Source organism: Scomber scombrus, chromosome 6 (genome assembly GCF_963691925.1).
Source record: "Scomber scombrus chromosome 6, fScoSco1.1, whole genome shotgun sequence".
In the NCBI taxonomy this organism is placed as follows: domain Eukaryota; kingdom Metazoa; phylum Chordata; class Actinopteri; order Scombriformes; family Scombridae; genus Scomber; species Scomber scombrus.
In genome coordinates, this window is record NC_084975.1 from 21,794,861 (window position 1) to 21,817,523 (window position 22,663).

General features: G+C 40.1%; 1 protein-coding gene across 1 annotated transcript; it reads right to left on the minus strand.

Moving 5' to 3' along the window:
* Window positions 1-420: 420 nt before the first annotated feature.
* LOC133982115 (calcium-independent phospholipase A2-gamma-like) lies at window positions 421-22,027 on the minus strand. Its single transcript, XM_062421036.1, has 10 exons — window positions 21,891-22,027; window positions 20,341-21,638; window positions 19,111-19,260; window positions 17,837-17,988; window positions 17,428-17,522; window positions 16,100-16,271; window positions 15,502-15,559; window positions 14,818-15,012; window positions 5,342-5,534; window positions 421-2,288 (listed from the first exon to the last, which is right to left on the minus strand). The coding sequence occupies exons 2-10, from the start codon at window positions 21,577-21,579 to the stop codon at window positions 2,011-2,013; spliced, it is 2,532 nt and encodes an 843-aa protein (XP_062277020.1). The 5' UTR covers window positions 21,580-21,638; window positions 21,891-22,027; the 3' UTR covers window positions 421-2,010.
* Window positions 22,028-22,663: the final 636 nt, after the last annotated feature.

The following is a 22,663-nucleotide window of genomic DNA, read 5'->3' on the forward strand; positions in this document are numbered from 1 at the left end:
GAACACAGCCTTGCAGAGTCATCTCATATCACCTTCCTCCTGTTTATGATGGGGAGCTCAGGGAAAGGGCCTTCAAACTACCTTCCCCTAAAAAATACACAGCTGACTTTACACACACAAATATACACTCATAGGGGCTAGGCATAGAATGTAACTGTAATAGTAGTGATAGAAATCAGAATTTTCTGCTAATAAACCAAAGCACCTTGGAAATTGAGTAGCAAAAGGTGAAGATGTATATCAGTGCAGATCTATGTTGGGATAATTAAGCAGTTGTATACAAGTTACCAACCTAATATCCACATGTCTCTTCTTCCTGAGATGAGTCACAAGCTATGAATGAAGCAGCAGCTTTCCTCTGATCACAATCAGCTAATCTTCATATAATTAGGAGGCGAGATGCAGCGAAGCTCTGTGACGGGCTTTAATTACATACAGTCTTTACACAGGACCAACAGGAGAACAGTGGAATTATATTAATCTGGGTAATATATGTGTCCATCTTACCTCTGGTCCTTTGGGAGTGACTGATACATCAGTTATACAGTACTTGACCAGGTTAGGCATGAAAACGAGTGCATTTTTTAGCATTTTTTAGCTTAAACACATGACAACCATTTTCAACCATGACAAATCAATGAGCAGCAATCAGTTTTAAACTAGTCATTTAACTAAAAACCCGCATGATTTCAACAGACATTATTGTACAGCAGAGCGGGGAGTGAAACACAGCACTTTAAGGTAAAAGGGGGAAAGAGGTTTTTTGAGAAGAGGCATCAAAGGGAAAGAGGTCACACTGAAGACCGAGCAGAAAATGTGCATAGCCTTTAGGGAGTCCATAAAACCAAACAATCAAGGACAATGATAATAAAAAAGGGCTTTTGAAACAAATGAAAATAAAATACGTTGAGGCTAAAATAATATGCAAGTTACATCCTTATGAAAAAGAAATGTAACTTTGCATTTGGATACTAGTTAAATTGTGTTTATATATATATCTGCTTTACATATGTAATCATTAGAATTTATCATTATATGTATATTAGATAGAGATATTGGAGTAAATCTTTGAAATTTAAACTTCTTAGTAGTTTTCATTAGATCTGGACTTTGTCTTTGTGTGAAATCTTAAATATATCATGCATTTACACACAACGTATACAATACTGTAACGGTGCAAGTGGGCTTGACTTCTGTATTTTGTAGTTGATCAGTGGCTGCACTGCTAAATGTGCAAATTGTAGTGATTACAACTACAGTAAGCAATGTCACTTGCATCAGGTGCTCAAATTAACCATGATTAGACCTTTAAAACAATTGAAAGATTTTTTTTTTTTTAACATTCTTTTATAGTGTTACATGTTGGCAGCTTAGCTTAACAAATGCTACATTTTGATAATGACACGGATCCCATCTACTAATTTTTCTGTGAACATATAAACACAGGTTTATGAGATAAAGCCTATTGTTTGCTATAACAGATCTTTAAAAAGGAAAGCAAATGGTTAAAAAGTGCTCACTTGGTAAAAACAGTCGTGAGAAACCGTTACTGGCTACTGTCGAACTTTTACAGTATTCTGCTTTTTAAAAGTAACAGTTCAACATTTTATTTATACATGCTTTTTCACACTTCCACCTGCTTCCAGACTTTCTATTCCTTTAGGTGTATAAGATACATTTGCTAGGAAAGCTAACAGTGTTAGCACATCATGACACATCTTCTTTGAACGCAACAGTGTTGAATCAAGTGCTACCAACCACAATGCATTTCCACTGCCAAAAACTGTAACACATTGACACCAAAATCACTACAAAATGTTAAGTCTGAATGAGGAGGATGATAGTACTTGGCATGCTGGAAGCATTACCTACCTGTACATTTACACAATGTTCTTCAGAGCTACAGGTCTAATAATCAACTATTGACACACTAATCATGGTAGCATGATATTCTTGACAATTTAGAATAACAGGAGTGTCCATGTGAGGTAAAGGTGGTTTGTGTTGGATCTAGAGTTTGGAGGAGTAAAAGGACACACCGTTATACATGTCAGCCTTGAGCTTGACCCACTCTGCCATCCTCTGGACGGAGCTTTTCTCTCGGGTGAGGATGCGAGCAACCTTATTCAGTTTCTCCTCGTTCCTCTCGAGGTAGCGCATGCCCTCAGTCTGCAGCAGGTTGAGCTTCTCGTGCCGGTTCTCGTCCATGGAGATGTCTTCACTCAAGTGGGGGTTGAAGCGGAAATAAGCGTCGGGAGGGAGAAAGGCGTCAAGCATGGCGTGAACCTCTGGAGGGGAAAGGCGTGGGAGAAAGGAAGGGAGGTGAGAGTGAGACCACACATGAAACAAACATGACATTTTATGTACAGAACAAAAAGCATAAACACACAATTAACTTAGTAATTGCCCCGATATATATAAACATTCAAATATTGTGTTAGGAGTGGGGAATGCCAAAGCTGTCTGTCAGCATTATGACAGGACTACATGTGTTACTGAACGAGCGCTTGGGGCTGAAAGTGTGAGGTAATACCAAGTGAACTGATCTGCCTGGTCTGTCTGAGACATTTAAAATCAACAAAATACAAATGCATACAAACAAGCAATGGGTTACAATAACAGGGTAAATATGCCCTAAGGATCCAAAAAGGTGACAACAAATTTCCCACACAGCCGGCCTTCCCACAGCAGTTCAGCAGTTCAGTCCAAACATGGATTTTATTAAAACAATAGCTGCCTCTGAGGCCCTGAAGTAAAATCCCTCCAAAAAGTTATTTATCTGAAGGTTAGCTGGAATTGAAGATACTAATTTATTTTAATAACCAGTCAAAGTACTGTATTAAAACGACACAGTTTGAAAAGTTATACACTAATGAGTTAATGAAAGATAAGTAAAGCTACAAAAATCCTGAGATAAGATAAATCATTCAATAGATAACACGGGTGGTTAATTCTAGAGATTAAATATGTTCCCCTATTGTACAATAATTTATGCTGTTTTCATCATTTACTGTGTTCAATCACAGACTGCGTGTTTCTGCTCCTATCAGCTGCCAGACTTAGCAGCAGAACACTAAATGTTAGAAATGCATTACCATGTGCGTTTTGGGATGTAATTAAAAAATAATCAAACAGTCTTTCATCCATTGTCTGCAGCTGTACAAAATGATCATATCACAGATTTGAGTCCACGATCTTTACTAGATAGTTTCTAAGGGGGAAAAAAATCAGTTCACGCACTTGACCAGATAAATTACCTTCCCAATTATTTTTCCTTGTTTTGATCAGCATTGCCAAATAAATATTAAGACTACAGAATGATTGTATTTCATTCATTCAAATACAGAGAAGTTTGCAACATGTATGAATCTGAGCCAAAAGACTGTGTTGCGGTTAACAATACATCTATGAGTGCAACGGGCTCTGAATACGAGCCAGCATTAGGCATTAATAGGTTGATCTATAGCATCCATACCATAAACCATACAAAACAATATTTGCAATTAACCAAACAAAGCAAATGTTGTGAAATCAGTCACAAAGATGTTGTGGCTATGGAGGTTGTGAGTTCACAGCTGTCTGTGTCACTTATATCAGACCCAGGGACAAAATACATTATTGACATACTTTAATTAACGTGAATTATGAGGCTGGTTCAGAATCAAAGAATTTTGAAACTGATTATTTTAATTATTGGTTGAAAATTGTACAGATGGTTTGAAGTCCAATATAAAGACCATCATTTTTAGACACCTGGTAACACAGGTTTTGATTTACATGACAGGTTGTTGCCCAATGCTACCGACTGTAGAAAACCTATAACGTGTTTCACTGGTTGTTCAGTAGTAATAACATCAAATAGTAGTGTGTTCCACGGCGACAACACAAGATGTAAACCTGAAAACTGTATTACAACAGCTTTTACTTTCCTTGCCTGTAGGTGGCTACTGTGACATATCAACATTTGCAAAATCCAAACCTCTGCTGTTGCTTTCCTTTCTTAAGGTGGGTTAGGGTTAGGGTTAAGGTTAGGGTTGTAGAAGGATGTAGAACTGGTCTCACAATGACCGAAAGGGAAATTTAATCTGCAGCCTGCAAAACACAACTGAGTAAATTTGTAATTGAGTAACAAGCCATGTCCATAACGAGTTTTGATGTATCTACAGTTAAACCCCCCTTAGATCAGCCTTCTCTGTCCGCAGAAACAAATGGAGCTCTATTGATACACCTACGACAAAGTAGGAGGTTTGTGAATGCTAGGACAGGAGGGAAGCTTTCGAAAAAGAGAAAATCTGTGATAAAGACTCTTGCTAATCTGCGGTTTCTAAATAACAAAGCCTACTAAAGAGCTGGGGGGAGTTTAATCCCAAATACAGGAGGAACAAGTGCAGAGTAGCATCTAGGTCACACGCTGCACCACAACTGCAGCAACAAGGAGGGGACTGAGCCAAAATTAGGCACAGCAGAGGTGCCCAATGTCCAGAGGTGATAAGAAGATGGAAGAGGTTGCTACGACAGACTGCCACAATGGGATTCATCCACACCAAAGTCAACCTGCAGTGCAGTATTTTCCACACGGTTGACATCAAAACCCAATTCCTTCACTCGGAAATAAACAGGGAGCACAATACATCCAATTCTTTGAGCATTTTCATTACAGTAAGCAACAATTTAGTCTTCAGGAATAGAACAATAACATAACCATAACCAAATCAACAATCAAATCTGCAAACAATTCCAGCTGGTCACCAGTTATCCATCTATCCCTAACCTGTATGTGCCTGTCATACTGGTGACTATCAACTTTTGCTTTTCTTTGTTGATGCAGCTTGTCTGTGTTTCACACGCGACGTCATGATTTTTTCTGTCTTTGACACACAAAATAACATTGCAGATTTTTTAGGGCACGCAGGTGGTCGAGTGGTTAAGAGTGCATGATATATACACAGTGGACCCTGGTTCGAGTCCTGGCCGGCGGACCTTTCTGCATGTCACACCCCCCTCTCTCTCTTGTAATTTCCTGTCTCTTTACTGTTAAATAAAGGCGTCTATGCCAAAAACAATCTTTAAAAAAAAAAGCACATTGCGTAAAAACAAGAAAAGAAAATACAACTGGGTCACCCGCATGGTTTAGGGGTTAAGATGCTACAACATTCCTGGTTTGACAGAGGGCCTTTATTGCATTTCATTCCCCATCTTTTCTCAACCCTCATTTCCTGTTCTTTCTAATAAAAGGGCATACAAGTAATATTTATTCATATATAAAATTGAGCAAAACAATGAAGATTCATCTCTAAATCACACAAGTTACCTTTAAGAGACTGCTATGACCATCACTTACCCTCAGTGTCTGTAGCACTGCTGATGACATTGGTGAGTTTGGTTTTGAGGCTCGTGTAGGTGCTGTTCTTGCCAGGAGTTTCGTAGCGGCCCGTACCGAGTGAGACCACACACTCCAGAGGTGTGTTGGGCCACAAACACTTACACTCATGGATAGCCAGCGCTGTGGGGTTGTTAATCAGCAGACCTCCATCCTATGCACAAAACAGAAGAAGTGTCATGTTATTCAGGCCATTTACAGGCTTTAAGTCTTGTTTTCTGCCAAGAACACAGTCAGCGAAACCAATTAATTGGCATTTGAAACCCTGAAACCTCTCATGGACTTTAACAGTCAATACATGACATTTTTGAAGAACATCTGACGAAACAAAAAAAAGTTCCAGAGCTGCCTGTAAGTCTACAGAGCACAGAGCTAAATTGTTGTTTTTTTCCCTTTTCTCTCTTTCCTCACAGTTTCAGTCACACTGGCTTTGATATCAAAAAAACTACCCAGGAGTGCTTTCCTTTGGATCCATAGTGTACCCAAGGCAATGGGGGAGTAACTGGAGAGGCTGTGGGGATTGTTGAATAGGCATGAGGCTGAGGGGCCGCGGGGCTGCGGGCTGGCAGCAGGATCAAACACACAGGGGCCAGTCCTCATTAAAGAGGCCAGGCTGGGGGGTGGGAGCCTCAGGGTCCCAAGTGTCTTGGGACACACTAGGGGGAAGAACGCCTGTTTATGGGACTGTAGTGTATGTGCACGTTTGATCGAAAGCTCATGCCTGCTTAGAGTCAATGCATATAATAATGTGGGTACGTGTCATATGGATTCATACACACTGAGCCTCAGGGGGGAAGGGGGTGGGAACATCCTATCTTTCAAGCACACTCCAGCAGTGTCACAGCCTAACATCAATTCTGTACAAATCTGTGAGAGCACACAGTGTGATGGGGAATATGAGGGCTGCCTTCCAAAGCAAAGGTCTGCTTATCATCTGGGGAGGGGGACTGAGAAATTCATCAATCATCTATCTTAGGACCAAGAAAAAAAAGTGCTAAGGTAATTGGTTATTGTAGTTAGACAGGGTAAACTGCAGAAAGCAATAGCTCCAATGATTGCAGGTGCTTTGTGAATGACTTGTTGTTGCTTTTAATACAGTCACCCTTTTTCAAAACTATGAGTAACATTGTGAAATGGCATAAAACTCAGCAAAACAGGTATCTAAATTGAAATAAATCAGCATTAGATAATAGTTTAACAAGACTGAAAGTCTGCAGACACACTTGCAGCTCTGAGGCTGTATTTAGCTAAATGCTACCATCAGCATGCCAATATCCTCAGTGAAACTAATGTGCTTATGTTTTGCAGGCATAATGTTTACCGTGTTTACCATATTTCACTGTTTTGTTTGTGAGCATGCAAACATTGACTAATGAGCACTAGACACAAAGTACAGCCGAGGCTGACGGGAACATCATACATTTTGTAGGCATTTGATCATAAACTAAAGTATAATAGAGGATACGTTAAGATACACACAGAGACAGATAAACACACAGATAAGATATATATAACTATCTACTAGATGTTGACATATGTGTTTCATTGAATAGTTGAAAACTTTAACTTGCTGATGATGCTAGAGGAAAATTCAGACATCACCAAAGTTGTTGGGATTTATCCTCTGGGCACCATCAATATCTGAATCAAATGTGAATCCATGAAATAGTTGTCGAGCCATTTTACTAAATAACAAAAATGTCAACCTCATTGTGGCACAAGAGGGACTCAGGTTATCGCCAAAGTCATTAGGATTCATCCTTTGGGGACCATAAGTATTTGTTCAAAATTTCAAAGTGTTGGACTGACAACAACAACCAAAGAGCAATTCTTCCGATGGAAATGGAAAATGGAAAAAAAATACCAAAGGCAAATATCTCTAATCCCTCTGAGTCACAATGCCTGATAGAAGCCTGTGATCTCAAAGAAATCATCTGACATTGTACAATATGAATCATTTAAAACCTTATAGTTATTAACTGGGAATTTCCTATGAAAGCCAAAGTCTCAGGGAGCACCCATCTCACTAGCCAAGATGGAAGTCACACAAAGAGGGTTTTTCTCTGCCACATAGCACGGAGGAACTGCTGAGGTAGCCGTTTGTCCAAAATGCGCCATTATGCATCAGGAGGGGTGTCTGGCAGACCAAAAAATGAATCACAGAAAAGGGAGAAAGTGCCCAGATTGGAGTTGGTCCTAATGGAGACTTAGAGGGACTTGCGCGGCAGTGAGCACCAGATGAACCCAGCTGGAAACAAAACAACTAAGCAGTTTTGTTATCACTCACACAACTGTGAGTGAGTCCATTTTCTGAACTCAGTGGCAATTATGGCAGTATGGGTCCAGTTATGGGTTCTTTGTGCCGATAGCTGGGGGCGAGTTTCATAGGCACAGTGGCCGTCCTTGCACTCAGAGCCAAGGCACGTAACATTAGAAGCCAACTGCACAATGCTCTTGTGAGCTTGGAGTTGAATGCTATAACTTGTCTCCATTTCAGCGCACCTGCTTGAGCAATTCAGAGCTAGTGAACATAGTCAAGGCCTTTAAAAGAAAGTTTGTCTCTGGCAGTGAAAAAGCTTTGTGTTGCCACTGAAAGGCTGGTGGGTTTTCTTTGTGTGTGGTGCTCATAACTTTTCGAAGAAGCAATTATTTAGAAGAAGAGTTGCATCTGTCAGCTTCTTCCACAGCTGTCAGGAACAAACAAGTCTCCTTGAAGGTACCAGGCTCAACCTACAGTGAGGGCAGGTTGGCAGATGCTGGCGGTGTCACTTTAAAGCCACTGTTGGGTGATGCATCTATACTTGGCCCACGTCCACATTCTCAAACAAGGGTTTCTTGAGGCCAGGGCATATTTGGACGAGGAGAAAGTTTGAAACAATGATCTACTTAGGAGAAACTGCAAATGAGCTTTGCACACAGAACGGCCAAACTCAAGCTGTCTGTCAAACTAACAGCATGATGCGAGGCAAAGGTCATTTCCATTTATAAGGATTTAGAGCTGTAATGCTGCTCGTACTTACAATGTCCCAACCTCATTGTGAAAAAGGGCCATGTGGCAACAGATAAATGTCCTTAAAGGGTACAATCCTGTCAGCTGTGACCATCTGATGGATGTTTAAAAAGAGAGAGTTTGGAGTTTTATAATAGCAAGTTTGAATTCTGCCTTCCTGAATGGCTTAATGATTTCCTCTGACAACGACCGGTGGGGCGTGTTTGTTGATACTCGAGAGGATCATAGCTCCTCTGGCCTTGTCTATGCCCTTTAGGGACTAATGGCTGGTCCTGAAATCAGCTCTTCTTTTTCCTGTAGCTTGAATAAAGCAAATGTGCAACTAATTAGGCCTCTTACACCTTTAGAAGCATGTTTCACATCTTCAGACGGCCAATTAAAGTGAAATCTGGCTTTAAAAAGAATTTGTTCTCATAGCGTATTCTCAAATGAAACTATTCAGATGATATGAGCCATAATAAATAAACAAAAAGAAGACATGCACAATTTATAAGTCCCTTGCATTGCTGTTTGAAATTTCCCGGCTGTCATTAACTTTTAGAAGCTTATCTTCATTGTGCCAGTTTAAGCTGTCTTAGAGGGGGAGTGCTGATTTGAATAGGAGAGAGGTGCTATCGTCAGGATCAGTAAAAGTCATTTCACGCCCCAGTGTATGTCGTCTCCCATTAGCTAGGACAGAAAACTTCATCCTGTGTGCCTCTGTATCTCTCTGCTTCTCTAACCTACGGGTAAGCTTCAATGCCGTCTTGTGAAAGGGTCATTATGAGCGGCCACAACACATAAGAGAGCAGGGTGCTTGCTTAAATCTAAATGATGTGAGCCTTCGACGTACATCTGGTGTAGCAGTCACATCACAGCTCCAATGAGCAGCTGTAGTCATTACAATTCTTTCTGTGGCTTCTTTGACAAGGCTGGACTGAAGGGCACTGAGCTCTCATGATTTATTATGTGGCTCTGCCAATGAGGCTCCCTGCCCTCAAAAGACTAATTAGGAAACATTACATAAGTCATGGACATCTGACTATGCCTGTCACAATAACCAGACTGTTTTCCCTAGATGGTCAATCAATTAGTAGATAATTAGGCTGCTATAAAATAAAAAAATAAAACTTGTGCACTATCTTGTATACTCTGAATATTTTGCAAAATCAATCCATGATGTTTACACATCAGATAAATAAACTTGCTCACTGAATTGAATCAATTGCCTAGATAGCATCTAAACCACATAACAGCCACCACCGTCATTAGCAAGGATGGGAATGACAAAAATGCTACTGTGGTGAGTGCCACTCCTAAATGCTGGCTAGGTCAAGTCAGAGGTCTTCACGCCATATTATGTGATTACGTCGCTCAGTTCTCCTCTTTTCTTTTTTGCTTTATAGGCCCCAGAGGTCACATTGAGGTTCAAGTCATCTTCCCAGGCTGTCAATGGAGGATGGACACATCTGTGTGAGTGCCAACTTTGCCTCAGGCAGAGAGAGCAATTGAGATCTACTGTGCACAATTACCTTTTCCCACACATTCCGGTGAATACATGACCACACATGTACAGCCGGTATTGCAAAAATCAATCATCCCTGCTGACTGTAACCACTGAGATTAAACTGTGACAATTCTTGCAATAATATAAATGGGTACAGAACCCCTTTTCTCATATTTGCTTGGTCCATATTCCCTTGAGGCTTTATGTACATATTTGACGACTTCATATTCTGAAGCATAATTTTGCTGTCAATCATGTGTTGGGCAATTTACAGCTAATTTCCCTGCTGTGCAAAGGAGATGTGACTGAACAAAGACTTGCATATCAATACATTGTAATGCATGGCTTAAAGCTGTGACTTATTCTATGAAATCTCATCTGGAAGCGCTGCAGTGTGCTGTGCAGTCAGTTAGGCACTGCTGTGAGAAGACAAGGGGGTTAGAGACAGTGGAAAAGTCGAGAAGGTTTTCACACAGCAGTCAGTCAATGTAATCAGTGGACAGGCCTAATCCCCAAACAAGTGTGCCAGTGCAATCAAGTGTGTGTGCCTATGTGAAAACATATGTGTACAACAGAACAAAAAGAGCAGTCAGTAGAGGAAGCAGAAGTAATGTGACAATGAGAGAATCTGTGTGCGTTTACACTCAAGGGACAAAGATCCTGCGTCTGTCTGGGGTGAGGAAGATGTCTGCCACAGGCTCAAAAGTCTGAGCTCCATCCTCCGAACAGCCCCCAGGCTGAGCTCTCAGGGTTTAACACAGGAGGAGCTAGCTGGGATGAGGAAGTAGCTAAAAGCTCAGACTTATCCTTTCTTGTCCCTTCCTTGAAACCACCACCTCTCTCCTCTGTGCTTCATCTGAGTGGCACTGCGGTGCTGAGTGTGTAATTTATGACCAATAACTTCAACTACAGTGGCCTTTACGAAGAAAAAGAAAAAAGGGAAAAGAGAAAGCTGATCCAAAAGGTTACAATTTCTTAAGCTCCATTTTTGAAAAGGCACTGAATTACTGGATAGCCTCTGCTACTTCTCACATAATTCAAACAGTCTGACCCAAAGCTGCCATGTTTTAATGACTCACTCTCTCTCTTTCATTAGTGACAAAAAGTATGGGAGTGCTGATGTGACCTACTCCGTTTCTGGCTGTGTGAAGTCTCTCTGCTGAGCATGGTGCCATGTTGAGGCTCTCAGGAGCTCGTACTGGGGTTGGTGGCCCAGTAATCCCAAGCCTCTCATCAAATGCTGGCAGAGGTGGGCACAAAACATGCTCCCATTCCTCCCCATCACCTCAGGAGACACCATGGCAACTAGGCGGAAAAAATTGGGCCCTCTTCGCCATTCCACGCATGCTCTGGCAGCCATTGTGAAATGTCTGAAGTCGTCTACTTCTGTGTTCTTTAGCGCAGAGATAACTGAGAAAGCTTTAATGTGGAACATGCATGTCCTCCCTCCCTGCATCTCTTCTATTTTTTGGCTCTTTTCACCTTGTTCCCTCTCACTAAAACATCCTCTCCATGGCTGTGGTAGCAAGTGTGAGGCTTTGATAATGCCATGGCTGCTCAGTTTCAAAAGGTCTTCCTCCAAGTCACAATTTCCCCAAGTACCCAGTGTGAGTTCTGGCACCACAAGATTTCTATTCCAGCCTCCAGAATATGAGAAACATCTACAAACAATCATAAGTTTCTGGAAACGCTGCTTAAAAATTCCAGCATTTGTTTAGCACATGGTGTGGCATCTCTCTTGCACTCATCGTACAAAAGAGTGATTGTTTGGGGCTTGAATTAACTGGAAAACTCTGTGGGCGTTCATGGAAAACAGTGAGCAGGCTCTCTCTCTAGGGAATCCTGACGACATCACACAGACAGCATCTTGGTTTTAGTGGCGCAAGTAGCCAGTAAATAATGTCATCAGGCTGGGTGGCATTATGGAGGTGGCCAAACATTCAGATGGACAATTAAAGTGGCTGAAAAGCATGTGAAACTGGATAATAAAATGGAGAATTACACAATCGAAGCATGTTTTAAATAAATCATAACAGGTATTTTAACAATAGTTTAAATTTGTATTAGCAAATTAATGTTTTCTTTGTCATCAAAAACTGAAGATAAACCTAATATCAGCTTATTTTAATATGAGCATAACTTTATAATTAATCTTTTATAGACTAAATTTACTCATAAAAACACAATTGTTGATTCTGTAAGCTTTTCATAACATTAAATTCAATTCTTCTATTACCTTACTCTTTCATATTCCTACAGATTGTTTTCCTTGGCTTTAATAAGATTGCAAAATGTTTCTCATTGAAGATTTGAATTCATAAATCCAGATGATTAATGTTTTTGAGCTGCAGCCAACAGAGGCAGAAGTCTGCCTCCTTGCCACTTTTGTGCTACTATGAAAAGCCTGATATTACTGTTCTGATGTTCACATGTCTGTCATTGGGAATTGAATTGAGTGAATGAAGCTTAAAATAAAGCAAAACTAAAGCTAGTTTATCTTCAGTTATGGTGAATACAGGTAAAAACAATCCCAAAGATAATGGGGATAAAAAGAGGAACAACTGAGCAAATACGTCAAGGTCCCAAAACACATTCTGAAAATATTCCCTTAAGATTTATTATCCTGAAAAGAAGATGAGAGTATGGCAAAAAACAAGGTCATGAATGCTGATTTCGCATCAAATGTGTTATATATATAAACTACTGATGGCATCTCATATTCTCACAGTATGAGGTTTCCTGCTGTCGGCTAACTAACAGTTTGGAGTAGCGGTTCCATAATTAGATTGTCTTTTCGTTCTAACGAGGCAGACGTAGCAGTCAAACAGTTGCGTGTGATTAGGGAAGCACTTCATCGGGATAATTTATGCTTCTCACAGTAGAGTGAGACCTGGAATATGGCAGACTGGGGAAATCTCCCACCACAGGTGGGGTTTTTCATCAACCAGTCTCTTTCATTCTCCCCCCCTGCACTTCCCCATTCACCTACACAACAAACACAGCTACCAATTAAGAGTGTGGGAGCGTGCCGACTGAGGATATTGCCTTTGATGTAAACACATGCTCATTCACGTGCTTATGTGTGCCATGCTGCGAGTATAGTGAGTTTTGTCAGAATCTGTACATTACATGTGTGGTTTGAATGTCAATTGAAGTAGATATCGACATTTTGATGTGATAGGTCAAAAACAGACTACATTAACCAAATACTGAAACAGGAGTAAAACATAATGACATGCTCTCTGACTAAGCTCTTACTTAAAAGGTAAAGGCAACGTGTAGCCATACATATTGATCAGTAAAATGGTAGAGTGGACTGGAGGTTTGATATGTTACTGATGGCTACTGCATACCTGTTTAATGGAGATGGATTTAAGTATGTCTCACTGCAACTTTACCAATCACTCCCCTGTCAGAATGAAATTGACTAGAAATAAACACTGACAGGAAGGAAATGGAGTTCCTCCCTCCTGCTTGCTTTGCAGAGGATTTTTCTCATTAGGCTTTTCAAAATCCTTGAGACTCTCTGCTGTCAACATTGACTATAAAGAATTTAAACCCAGCTGAACCAACAATAAGCTGTATTACTGTAGCAGGGGAATGCAGTTACGTTGTCACTCGGTGTGTAAATATACAGTGTGAATGTGTGGCTGGATGATGCTGGAAGAGAGCCTGAGTATAAAATAAACCTTCACAGAAACAGTAAACATGAACTATCAAGCAGCTATTGTAGCTGAAATGAAAAAGTCTTTAAGCATCACACAGTGCACACAGATACCCCTGAGGTCTTGTCTGTGCACTCACAAATTATGATTATAATAATTGGCACAGCTATATTGCCTGATGCTTCCACCTCTTTGCCACCAACTTCATTTACACATCATAGCCAAACCATTCAGATTATTCAAATTGAATAGAAATAATTACAGGTTGTAGAATGGAAGAGCTTTTGAGGAGAAATATTATGTTTAGCTAATTGAAATTAGTAAGTTAATTGACTGAAACTGACCAAACTTTAACTGGGCTCGTGTTGACACAAGAAATAGTTTGCTGATAGATGAGGTGGTTCAAGAGTTACAGGTCAACAAGTGACATCACCTTTGACTCGAGTTGAGCCCAACAAGACCTGTACTGTAAATATACACACAACTAGTTAAGAAACTTGACTACTTACTGAGCAGGTTTGATATTATCAGGCAAAGCAATGCAGATATACAGCTCATGTCCAAGATTTTGTGACATCAAAACTGCATCTGAACTGTAGAGTTGAGTTTCAAAAGTGTGTTGAATATCAATATCCATCGATTTAAAAAGAAAATTACATTTAAAATGGCACAAAACAATGGATTTGGCAAGGACTGATGGAGCTATATTTGTTGGATCACTCTTAAATTGAGGAATTCAAATATGAAGTTTGGAAAAACATTGCTTCTTCACTGATAAAATGGTTCAATGACGTTACAAGCAACAAAAAAAACTTTTGCCACCAGATGGGTTGTTACACTGACCCCAAAATGTGTGTTTGAATTGTAATGGAAGACATGTCTTGGTTTGAGTTTTACTAATATACCAATTTTTGTTTAAAAAAAACCCCGACCCATCAGCTCTGACATCTGCCAACGAAGCCTCAAAGACAAAATTCAGTATTAAATATGTTCTGTAACTCTGACACGTCCTCTTCGTCTACAGTGGTGGTGAGTGGTGAGGAGTTAAAGCTTATGTAACAATTGCGCTCATAACAATCATCCTTCATAAAAGCATCAGCTAAGGCTTAAAATCTAAATGAGGAATGTAAATCCACTGTCATGCCTCGAAACAACTTAACCTCCTCCGTAAAAAATACTGACAAGAGATATTTTGAAGATAAATTGCATGAATCAATAATTAAGCTCCTCATGGCCCGTGACACCCTTCTCTGCTACTGTTGTGAATGGGACTGACCTGGTGGAGATCATTCCCTAAGGTGAACTCCTGGAAGTACCCAGGGGCTGCTGAGCTGGCACGGATGGCCTGCCAGAGCTGATGCTGGCAGCCCCCCAGGTAGTGAGGGCGCACCCCGGGCAGCAGGTTGTAGTTCCTGAACACATAAGCCTTCAAAGGGGTGCCCCTGTTCACAATGGTGCTCACTGCTGCCACCTACAGGTAGAGGAAATGATATACAGCTTGACTGTCAGCCAGTATGAGGCAGCATTTTACAACCTAACTAAAATAGGCTGGTTATAAAAGTCAACATTTAAATAAAGCCATGAACAGAATATGCAGTCAATAAGCTGTGTGTGTGCCAAGTATAGTATCACCTACAAACTCAAATTCAGTCTGAACAAACAAATTCAGTAGCATAATATCTGGAACAATGTTCTGACAGATCAAATTAATATCATGTCTGCTCCCTGAGGCTCAGGTGAGTCTGCTGGCATATAAAATTATTATACTTTTTGATCCACACAGTCTTATCTGGCTTTAGAGTGCATTTTTTCTTCCACTTGTCTTGCGATGGTATGTAAGACTGAGACAGAAATGGGAGCTTCCTGAGTAATATAACAGTAAGCGGGATTGGGTGATGGCTCAGTGGTCAGCGCTGGATAAGAACAAGCAGGAAGAGTGAGTCAGTCTTTTAATACTCACCTTGGGGCATTCAGGGTTTCTCACAGTCTCCACGAGGAGGTGTGAGCCCATTTTCTCTCTGTGGAGAGGAAGATAGGATGATGTTATATTTTATTTTGTGAATTTTGAATAGTATGACTTCTTACAGGGTTTTTTTCACAAAAGCTACACTGCATATCAGTTATTACCTGAAACCCATTTGTGAGCAGAATAAATCTAAAAAGGACCATACTACTTGTGTTTGTTTATATAGTGTTTTTCCTAATTTTCTTGTCAGTCGAAACTGCTTTCCACTCATGTTATTTAAATTATCTTACGACTATACATTGTGTGAAACATGAAATTTGCTTTAGTGAGGTCATCCATCATATTTGCATAAATATACTAAATCAAACAAAAATATTAACTTTAATAGACTTCCTAATCCATTATCCACAATTATTTTTCCTACTTTCATACTTTCGTGACAATAATGTAAGAATAATGGCTGCCAGTATCACAAATAAGGACATTATGGCTATTGAACTGTTCTACCATGTCCCCATTATGGCATTTAACATGACTCCAGCTGATCTAGGTACATGTCCCCTCTGCCACTAACAATAACAGTGGAACTGACTTGAGGATGTTCTCCCATGCTTCACTGTCATAGAAAGCATGGTTCCAGCCCATCTTCACAGTGCCAACAATCACGTTCTGCTTGAAAACATCGGAGCCCAACTTCCGGTAAAGATCATCACACTCATTCAGTGGGATTTGGAATATGCCCAGCATGAATGCTAGGATAGCACCTAGAGAAAAAAAACAATATTAACATTTAAAAAGGGTGAAGGGACCTAAGAGGTACTGATAAACCATTATACACATGTGAAAAAACAACTTGGCAACACTAAACTGACTAACTGGAAGAATCTTGTTCATTTCAGCTACGCTTTTTGGCACAGGGGCTTCGACAGTGTGATTTACTATTTATACACAAACATACTTTTGAGAGCAGGATGTACCAGTTTAAGAGTTTCAGTCTCCCCCGGGAAAGAAAATGAGGTCATCCAAATTGGTAACACAGAAACAAACATTTAACACAGCTAGCTGTTCTGTTACTCTCAAGGCTGGCTGTGCTCTAACACATAGCGACAGAGTTGATGGGTTGCTAATTGCCTGAGGGATTATCTGTTAAGAGTATAATTATCCTTGGCTGATCCATCCATAGGAAGTGCGTGTGATTCTCATACACTACAGTCAAATACTTCTCAACATTATAACAACTGTCCTCTTTATGATTAATGATTCCTGACTGGATTAACAAGGCACAACAGTGCAATGAGAGCAGAGATGGGGTGTACCTGAATAATGTGAGCAATCAAAAAGGCCAGATGTGGCCCAGATGGGTTTTTAAATGTGTGAACATCATTCAATATAGGCCTGACAACTTTCATTAAATCTGAAAATGAAGTATCTCAAATTGGTGGAGAATTAAGAGTGAGAGAGTTGATATGAGCCGGGGACAAACAAACTTCTGGTGGTGATTAAATGCTATGTGCCGTGCAAATAAAATGCAGTTTCTCAATCTGCTGTGAAATGTAAACATCAAAGCGGCATATGGAGAGGACAGGTTGTACATGGTGCACAGTACCCCCTTGTGGTGATTTTGCATACTGAAAAGATTATTCAAAGTGTCAACCTTTCAATTCCCGAGGTATAATCAAATCAATATCATTAATATAATTTTCGGAATAGTTTAAGAATCTGGACCATTTTAAATGATTCTGGTCTGGCTTGACTGCATATCAGCAGGATTGACATTAGAGCAGTATTGGAAATATTGAGGTCAGAACAACAGCAGAGCAACAAATGGGTCAGTGTGTGATCACTGCTGTCAGTCCAGGCAGCTCTGGTAATCCACATGCATGCATACACATCCAAAAATAGGGCAGGAGGACAACACACCTGTGCTGACACCACAAATATAATCAAATAGCTTGTAAATGGGTTTGCCGGTCAGGGCTTCCAGCTTGCGTAATGTCTGGAGGGCAAGAAGTCCCCTGAAAGTACAAAGTCAAGCACAAACACAAAGGGCCACAGTTTGATAAGATGACAAGCAAAGCCTATAAACTAGCTACAAAGACTTACGGTTGATTGATTAAATATTTATTAACAAAGGCTAATAGAATACAAAGCATTATCTTTGTAACTGATGACACTGGTAATAGAGGATTCACATTTTAGCTTTAAATTGTGTTTAAAAACATTTTGACATGGCTTTGGCTATAGTATATGCTGTTTTTTTATATATATATATATATATCAGTGAATCATACCTAACAATAATGAAAAGAAAAAAAAATCAGAGCTGTACCTTAACCCTCCTCCATCTATAGACAGGATCCGTATGCCCTGGCCTTTAACTGGTTTTTGGTAGCCCACCAGAGCGAGGCTTTCTCTAACTGCTGCCCTCAAGCCCGGGTCATTGGCCTGTTTCAGGCGTAGTAGGCAAGAGATAACCTTCTCCTGAGGAACACATAAACATATAGTGGTGGTCATAAATAGAAAATGAGAAACACAGTTGGAGGCAGATTTCTTTGCACACTGTATTACTGGCATTTCTCAGTCTGAAAATAATACATTTCACATGCTGTTCGTCTTCACACTCTATCACTGTATTTGTCGTCACTGTCAGTGATACTGCATCCCTACTAGTCTGCTGCTTGTTGTCTTTCAGCATGCAGTCATACAAACAAGGACACAATCAATCAATGATTCCTGAATGAGAGGTCTGGCTCACTGTTTCACTCAAACTGGCTGGCTATTAACAAATCTTGCCATTTTGTAGATGATAATTTAATCACAATGAACTTTACTATGGCAATTGAATGCACTCTTTGTCATTAAAATGAACAGGGAGAGAGTATTTGTATGATCGCAGCACTGAGATGTTTTCAGTCTGAATACACCTTTAAACCTTTGGTTATAACAACATGACAAATCAATATAGACAACAGACAGAGGTGACACATTAATGAAATATATGAAACTGTAACAGTGTAAACTGAGTGATTGAACAGAGGAGAAGTTATGCGAACATACACCTTCCTTACACTTATAAAAGTGGCCTTGGTTGGAAATAGGTTAGTACTAAATGGGGTCCTGACGCCACCACAGATAACACTCTGACATGAATACATGCTATGCAGTCTGCATGTGATGCCGAGCTCTGACATTAAACATAGAGCAGCACAAACCTGTTGTCACAGCTGACAAACTGACATTTTGCCTGGCATGGAAAAATCCCCAAACGCAAGCAGAAGGCCATTATCTACATATTTACATGGTACAACTGTTTAACAATAATAAACAAAACAATATGCACATCCGCTACCCAGTTAGGGATGGGTGCTGGACCAAAAAACAACTACAAGGAGAGTAAAAAGAAAAGTCTGCACACCATAGGAGCTCCCATGCAGGTAAAATTTAACTGTTTAACAATTCATGCCAGATTTAACATGATAATATATGCGTAAAAAAACATGCTGATACTGTTCAATATCAGACACTTTGCTGATCAGGATGTTAGAATTCTGGGGGGGAAAAATTATTTGTAAAAAAAAGTGCTCGCCTGTTCAGATTACTCACCTTGACTGCAACACCACGGGTCTCTGGAAACTCCAGGAGGTGGTAGCTGAGGTCTTCAACCCTGCTGATATAGACCCTTACATCTGATGCCCTGTGAAGAGCCTGCACCAAAGCCCGAGTTCGATTGTCCACACTAACTCTGGCAATGATCTGAGGGACAAACACACCAAAAATGTGCAACCTAGGTCTAAACTGTGTATGGCCCCCTATGAATAATTTTCATAAACAATATCACACAAAAAGTTCTGAATATTGCCATTTTATTATTGTCATTACTTGTTGTGTTCCCCTCTAAACTGGGGTTCAGTTCATTTAGCAATCTGTGAAAAACATTTATAAATGTCCGCTAGACAAATACAAGAAGTAATGTGTCTAATAAAGCATTAAACTAAAACACAGGGACGCACCTGATGTTGTTGTCAAAAGATATTTGTTTTATTTGCAAAATGACTACTTTTTAACAAAGTCAAATACTTTTTGGAAAGACAAATGTGTGTAGATAATATTTCAGTGACAGCTATTGTTAATACAGATTTGTTACTGCAATCCATGCATTTATTTAACTACCATCAAAAAATAAATTGGGTTGTAATAACAAATTAGTAAATGTTCTGAAATTCAGCCTAAATATACTGTAGCATGCAAACTCCAATTCAATTATTATTACAAAATATTACCAACAGTACTTGGTACAAAAGTCTTGTCTGACCTATAGACATAACTAATGTCTATATTTCTGCTATCTGCTTATTTACATATTATTAGTTTGCTCTATCCAGCCCTGTCATAAACTGGATGTGGGGCAGGTTTACATATCCACAACATAAACGCCTGTATATACAGCACACAACTTCTGTGGACCTCAAACTCCATAAGGGAGTTATTTTTGAAAATGGATTCCCAGAACTCAGGCAGCATGTCAGCCCTTTACCATTAGACATATTAAGTAACAAGAGCTCCGGTCAATGTGTGGTCAGTGGGCACCCTGCCAAAACATACCAGATACTCTGAACTATCTGATGTGGGCATTGTGTTTTGCTCTAACACAGACAGAGATCATATCAAACAAGGTTGGCATCAACAAAACAAAGTCACGAATAGACTATTTAACTGTAAAGTAATGGTTGGATCATTTTTTTGGCTGTTTACTAAAATATATTCATAATGTGATTCTGTTCTTCCAACATATGGCAAATTCCTAAATTAAATATTGCATTTTTGTAGACTTACCTTTTCCCTTTGGAGTAAAAGCTTCTTGGCTTTCTCCTCTGCCGCTTTCTGCTCCTTACTGATTGTGGCCTCAACCTGTTTTGCCGGTTCGTCCTCAAGCTTCTTCTCCTCCACAGTAGCACTCTTGGACTCTCCTGTCCTGAACTTAGGGACCAGGGGGGTGATGTAGCTCCCTAAAAAGGCCTGCACAGTAGGAGCTGAGTAGGACAGGTAATGTCCTAAACCCTTTTTAAGGGGAGCTGGGGCAACTGGAGCAGCAGAGTTTGGTTTATCAGACAGCGGCACGAGGTCACTAGTTTGTTGACCCTGAGAGGATGCAGACGAAATGTCAATATTGTCCACTTTCTTGTCCTGAGTCTTTGTACTGCTGCTAAAGTATGAATTAATGTGATGAGCCAGGTAGTTGTAAGTTTCATCCAGGTTGACTGAAAATGTGCTGGGATGGAAAAGTGCTGCAGTTTGTTTGGAAGGCGTGCTCTTCCTTTCCGTATCACTTGATGATGGTTTAAGCTCCTCTGGCTTCCTGACACTACAAATTTTGATTGCAGGAGCAACACGCCTCAGCCTTTTCTGCTTAACTTCTTGCAAAGCCAAAACTGTGTCAGTGATGGTTGCTTGGGTAGAATTTGTGGAGGTAGTGGCAGTTGGATCAAATGTAGCAGCAGGCGGTGGAATAGGGGGACTGGCAGAGGATGAGTTTATTACCGGTTTGGGTGTAGTAGATGCAGAAGGAGAGGCAGCAGTAGTGGAAACGGGAGTAGGTGTAATCTCTTCAGCTTTTGGTGTTGATTCAACACTCGTCTCAACCTTATTTGCAGCCTTGAAAGCATTAGGTTTGAGTCTAGCAATTTTGGAAAGAAGTTCAGTATGTGACCCACTCACGGCTTTAGAAACTGTGTCCAGGGTGTTCCTGACTCGTGACATATGTTGGCTTAGACCAGCAGACCAACGTGAGGCTGAAGTGTTCAAATACAGGGTGCTGGTGTGAAGTCCAAGTCTGTGTCTATGCTGGTACGCTCTACAGATCCATCCCTTACGACTCCTGCTCTTGGTGTGGTGAATGTGCTTCCAGCTGAGATAGCCAACCTTGTAGCAGTGAGGTTGTTGTACATGAATCCTGCAGTGAGAGGTACCAGAGAAGTGAAGTGGTAATGCTGCAGGCTTGCAAGCATGAGTTTGCCACAAAGGAAATGCTCTGCCCACTTTCACCAAAGTATTTGGAGCCCATCTATGACTCATTCTTATGAGTTTATTCCGTCCACAGGAACATGAGGTCTATGCTCTCCCCTTTCATTAACCTAGTGACGAAAAACAAAAAAGTGATGTGTAAAAGAAAGACAGAAAGAAAATGATGAAATGACACATGCATGAATACGTATGGCTAACTTTTCTCTACAATGAAGCTCGTATCGTTACTGATCCTAACAGAGGAAAACAAACTTCTCAGAAAAACATATTTCAACATCAGCTAGCAGCGCTTACACAGACTATACCGCAGCTAGCTAACTTGCTAACATTTATATAAACACACAAAACATAATAAGCCGTACCAGTCTGTTTATGTCCTCGATTCAAAACCAGGAACCTTTGAATCATTTCATTAAGTCGTCTCTCCACGTTAATGTTAACATGAAATATAAGGACGTATAGTGGCGCTTACGGTCCGACCTGACACTTGATGTCCAGAATGGCCTGACGTTAGTCAACAGAAAAACAATGATCACGTGATCATCATGTGCTCTGCGATTGGTTGTTTATCATTTGGCCCCTTAAATGGAGTTTGTTGATTGGTCGAGACATTTCTCCCCACCGTTAACTTTGGCAGAGGATCATCTTCTTATATTCACCAGAGTACGCAGTTATGTGCCCGGGTAGGCGGAGATAGAACTCAATATTAAAAATGTGTCCCCACCCACCTACGGGATTTAGATATGAACAAATAGAGCACCACGCAGATGCTTAGAAATGTGATGACAAACTCTTTACCCAAGTGTTATGATATGTGGAAGCCCATTTCTGCCAATGTGATGAAAAAAAGCAAGTCACTATCTCAAAATAATGAATTAATATCTCAGAATAATGACTTATCTCAAAATAATGACTTAGTATCTGAAAATAAAGAGAAACTATCTCAAAATAATGAGATACTTTCTCAAAATAATGACTTAGCATCTCAAAATAATGATAAACTATCTCAAAATAAAGATAAACTATCTCAAAATAAAGAGAAACTATCTCAAAATAATGAGATACGTTCTCAAAATAATGACTTAGCATCTCAAAATAATGATAAACTATCTCAAAATAATGATAAACTATCTCA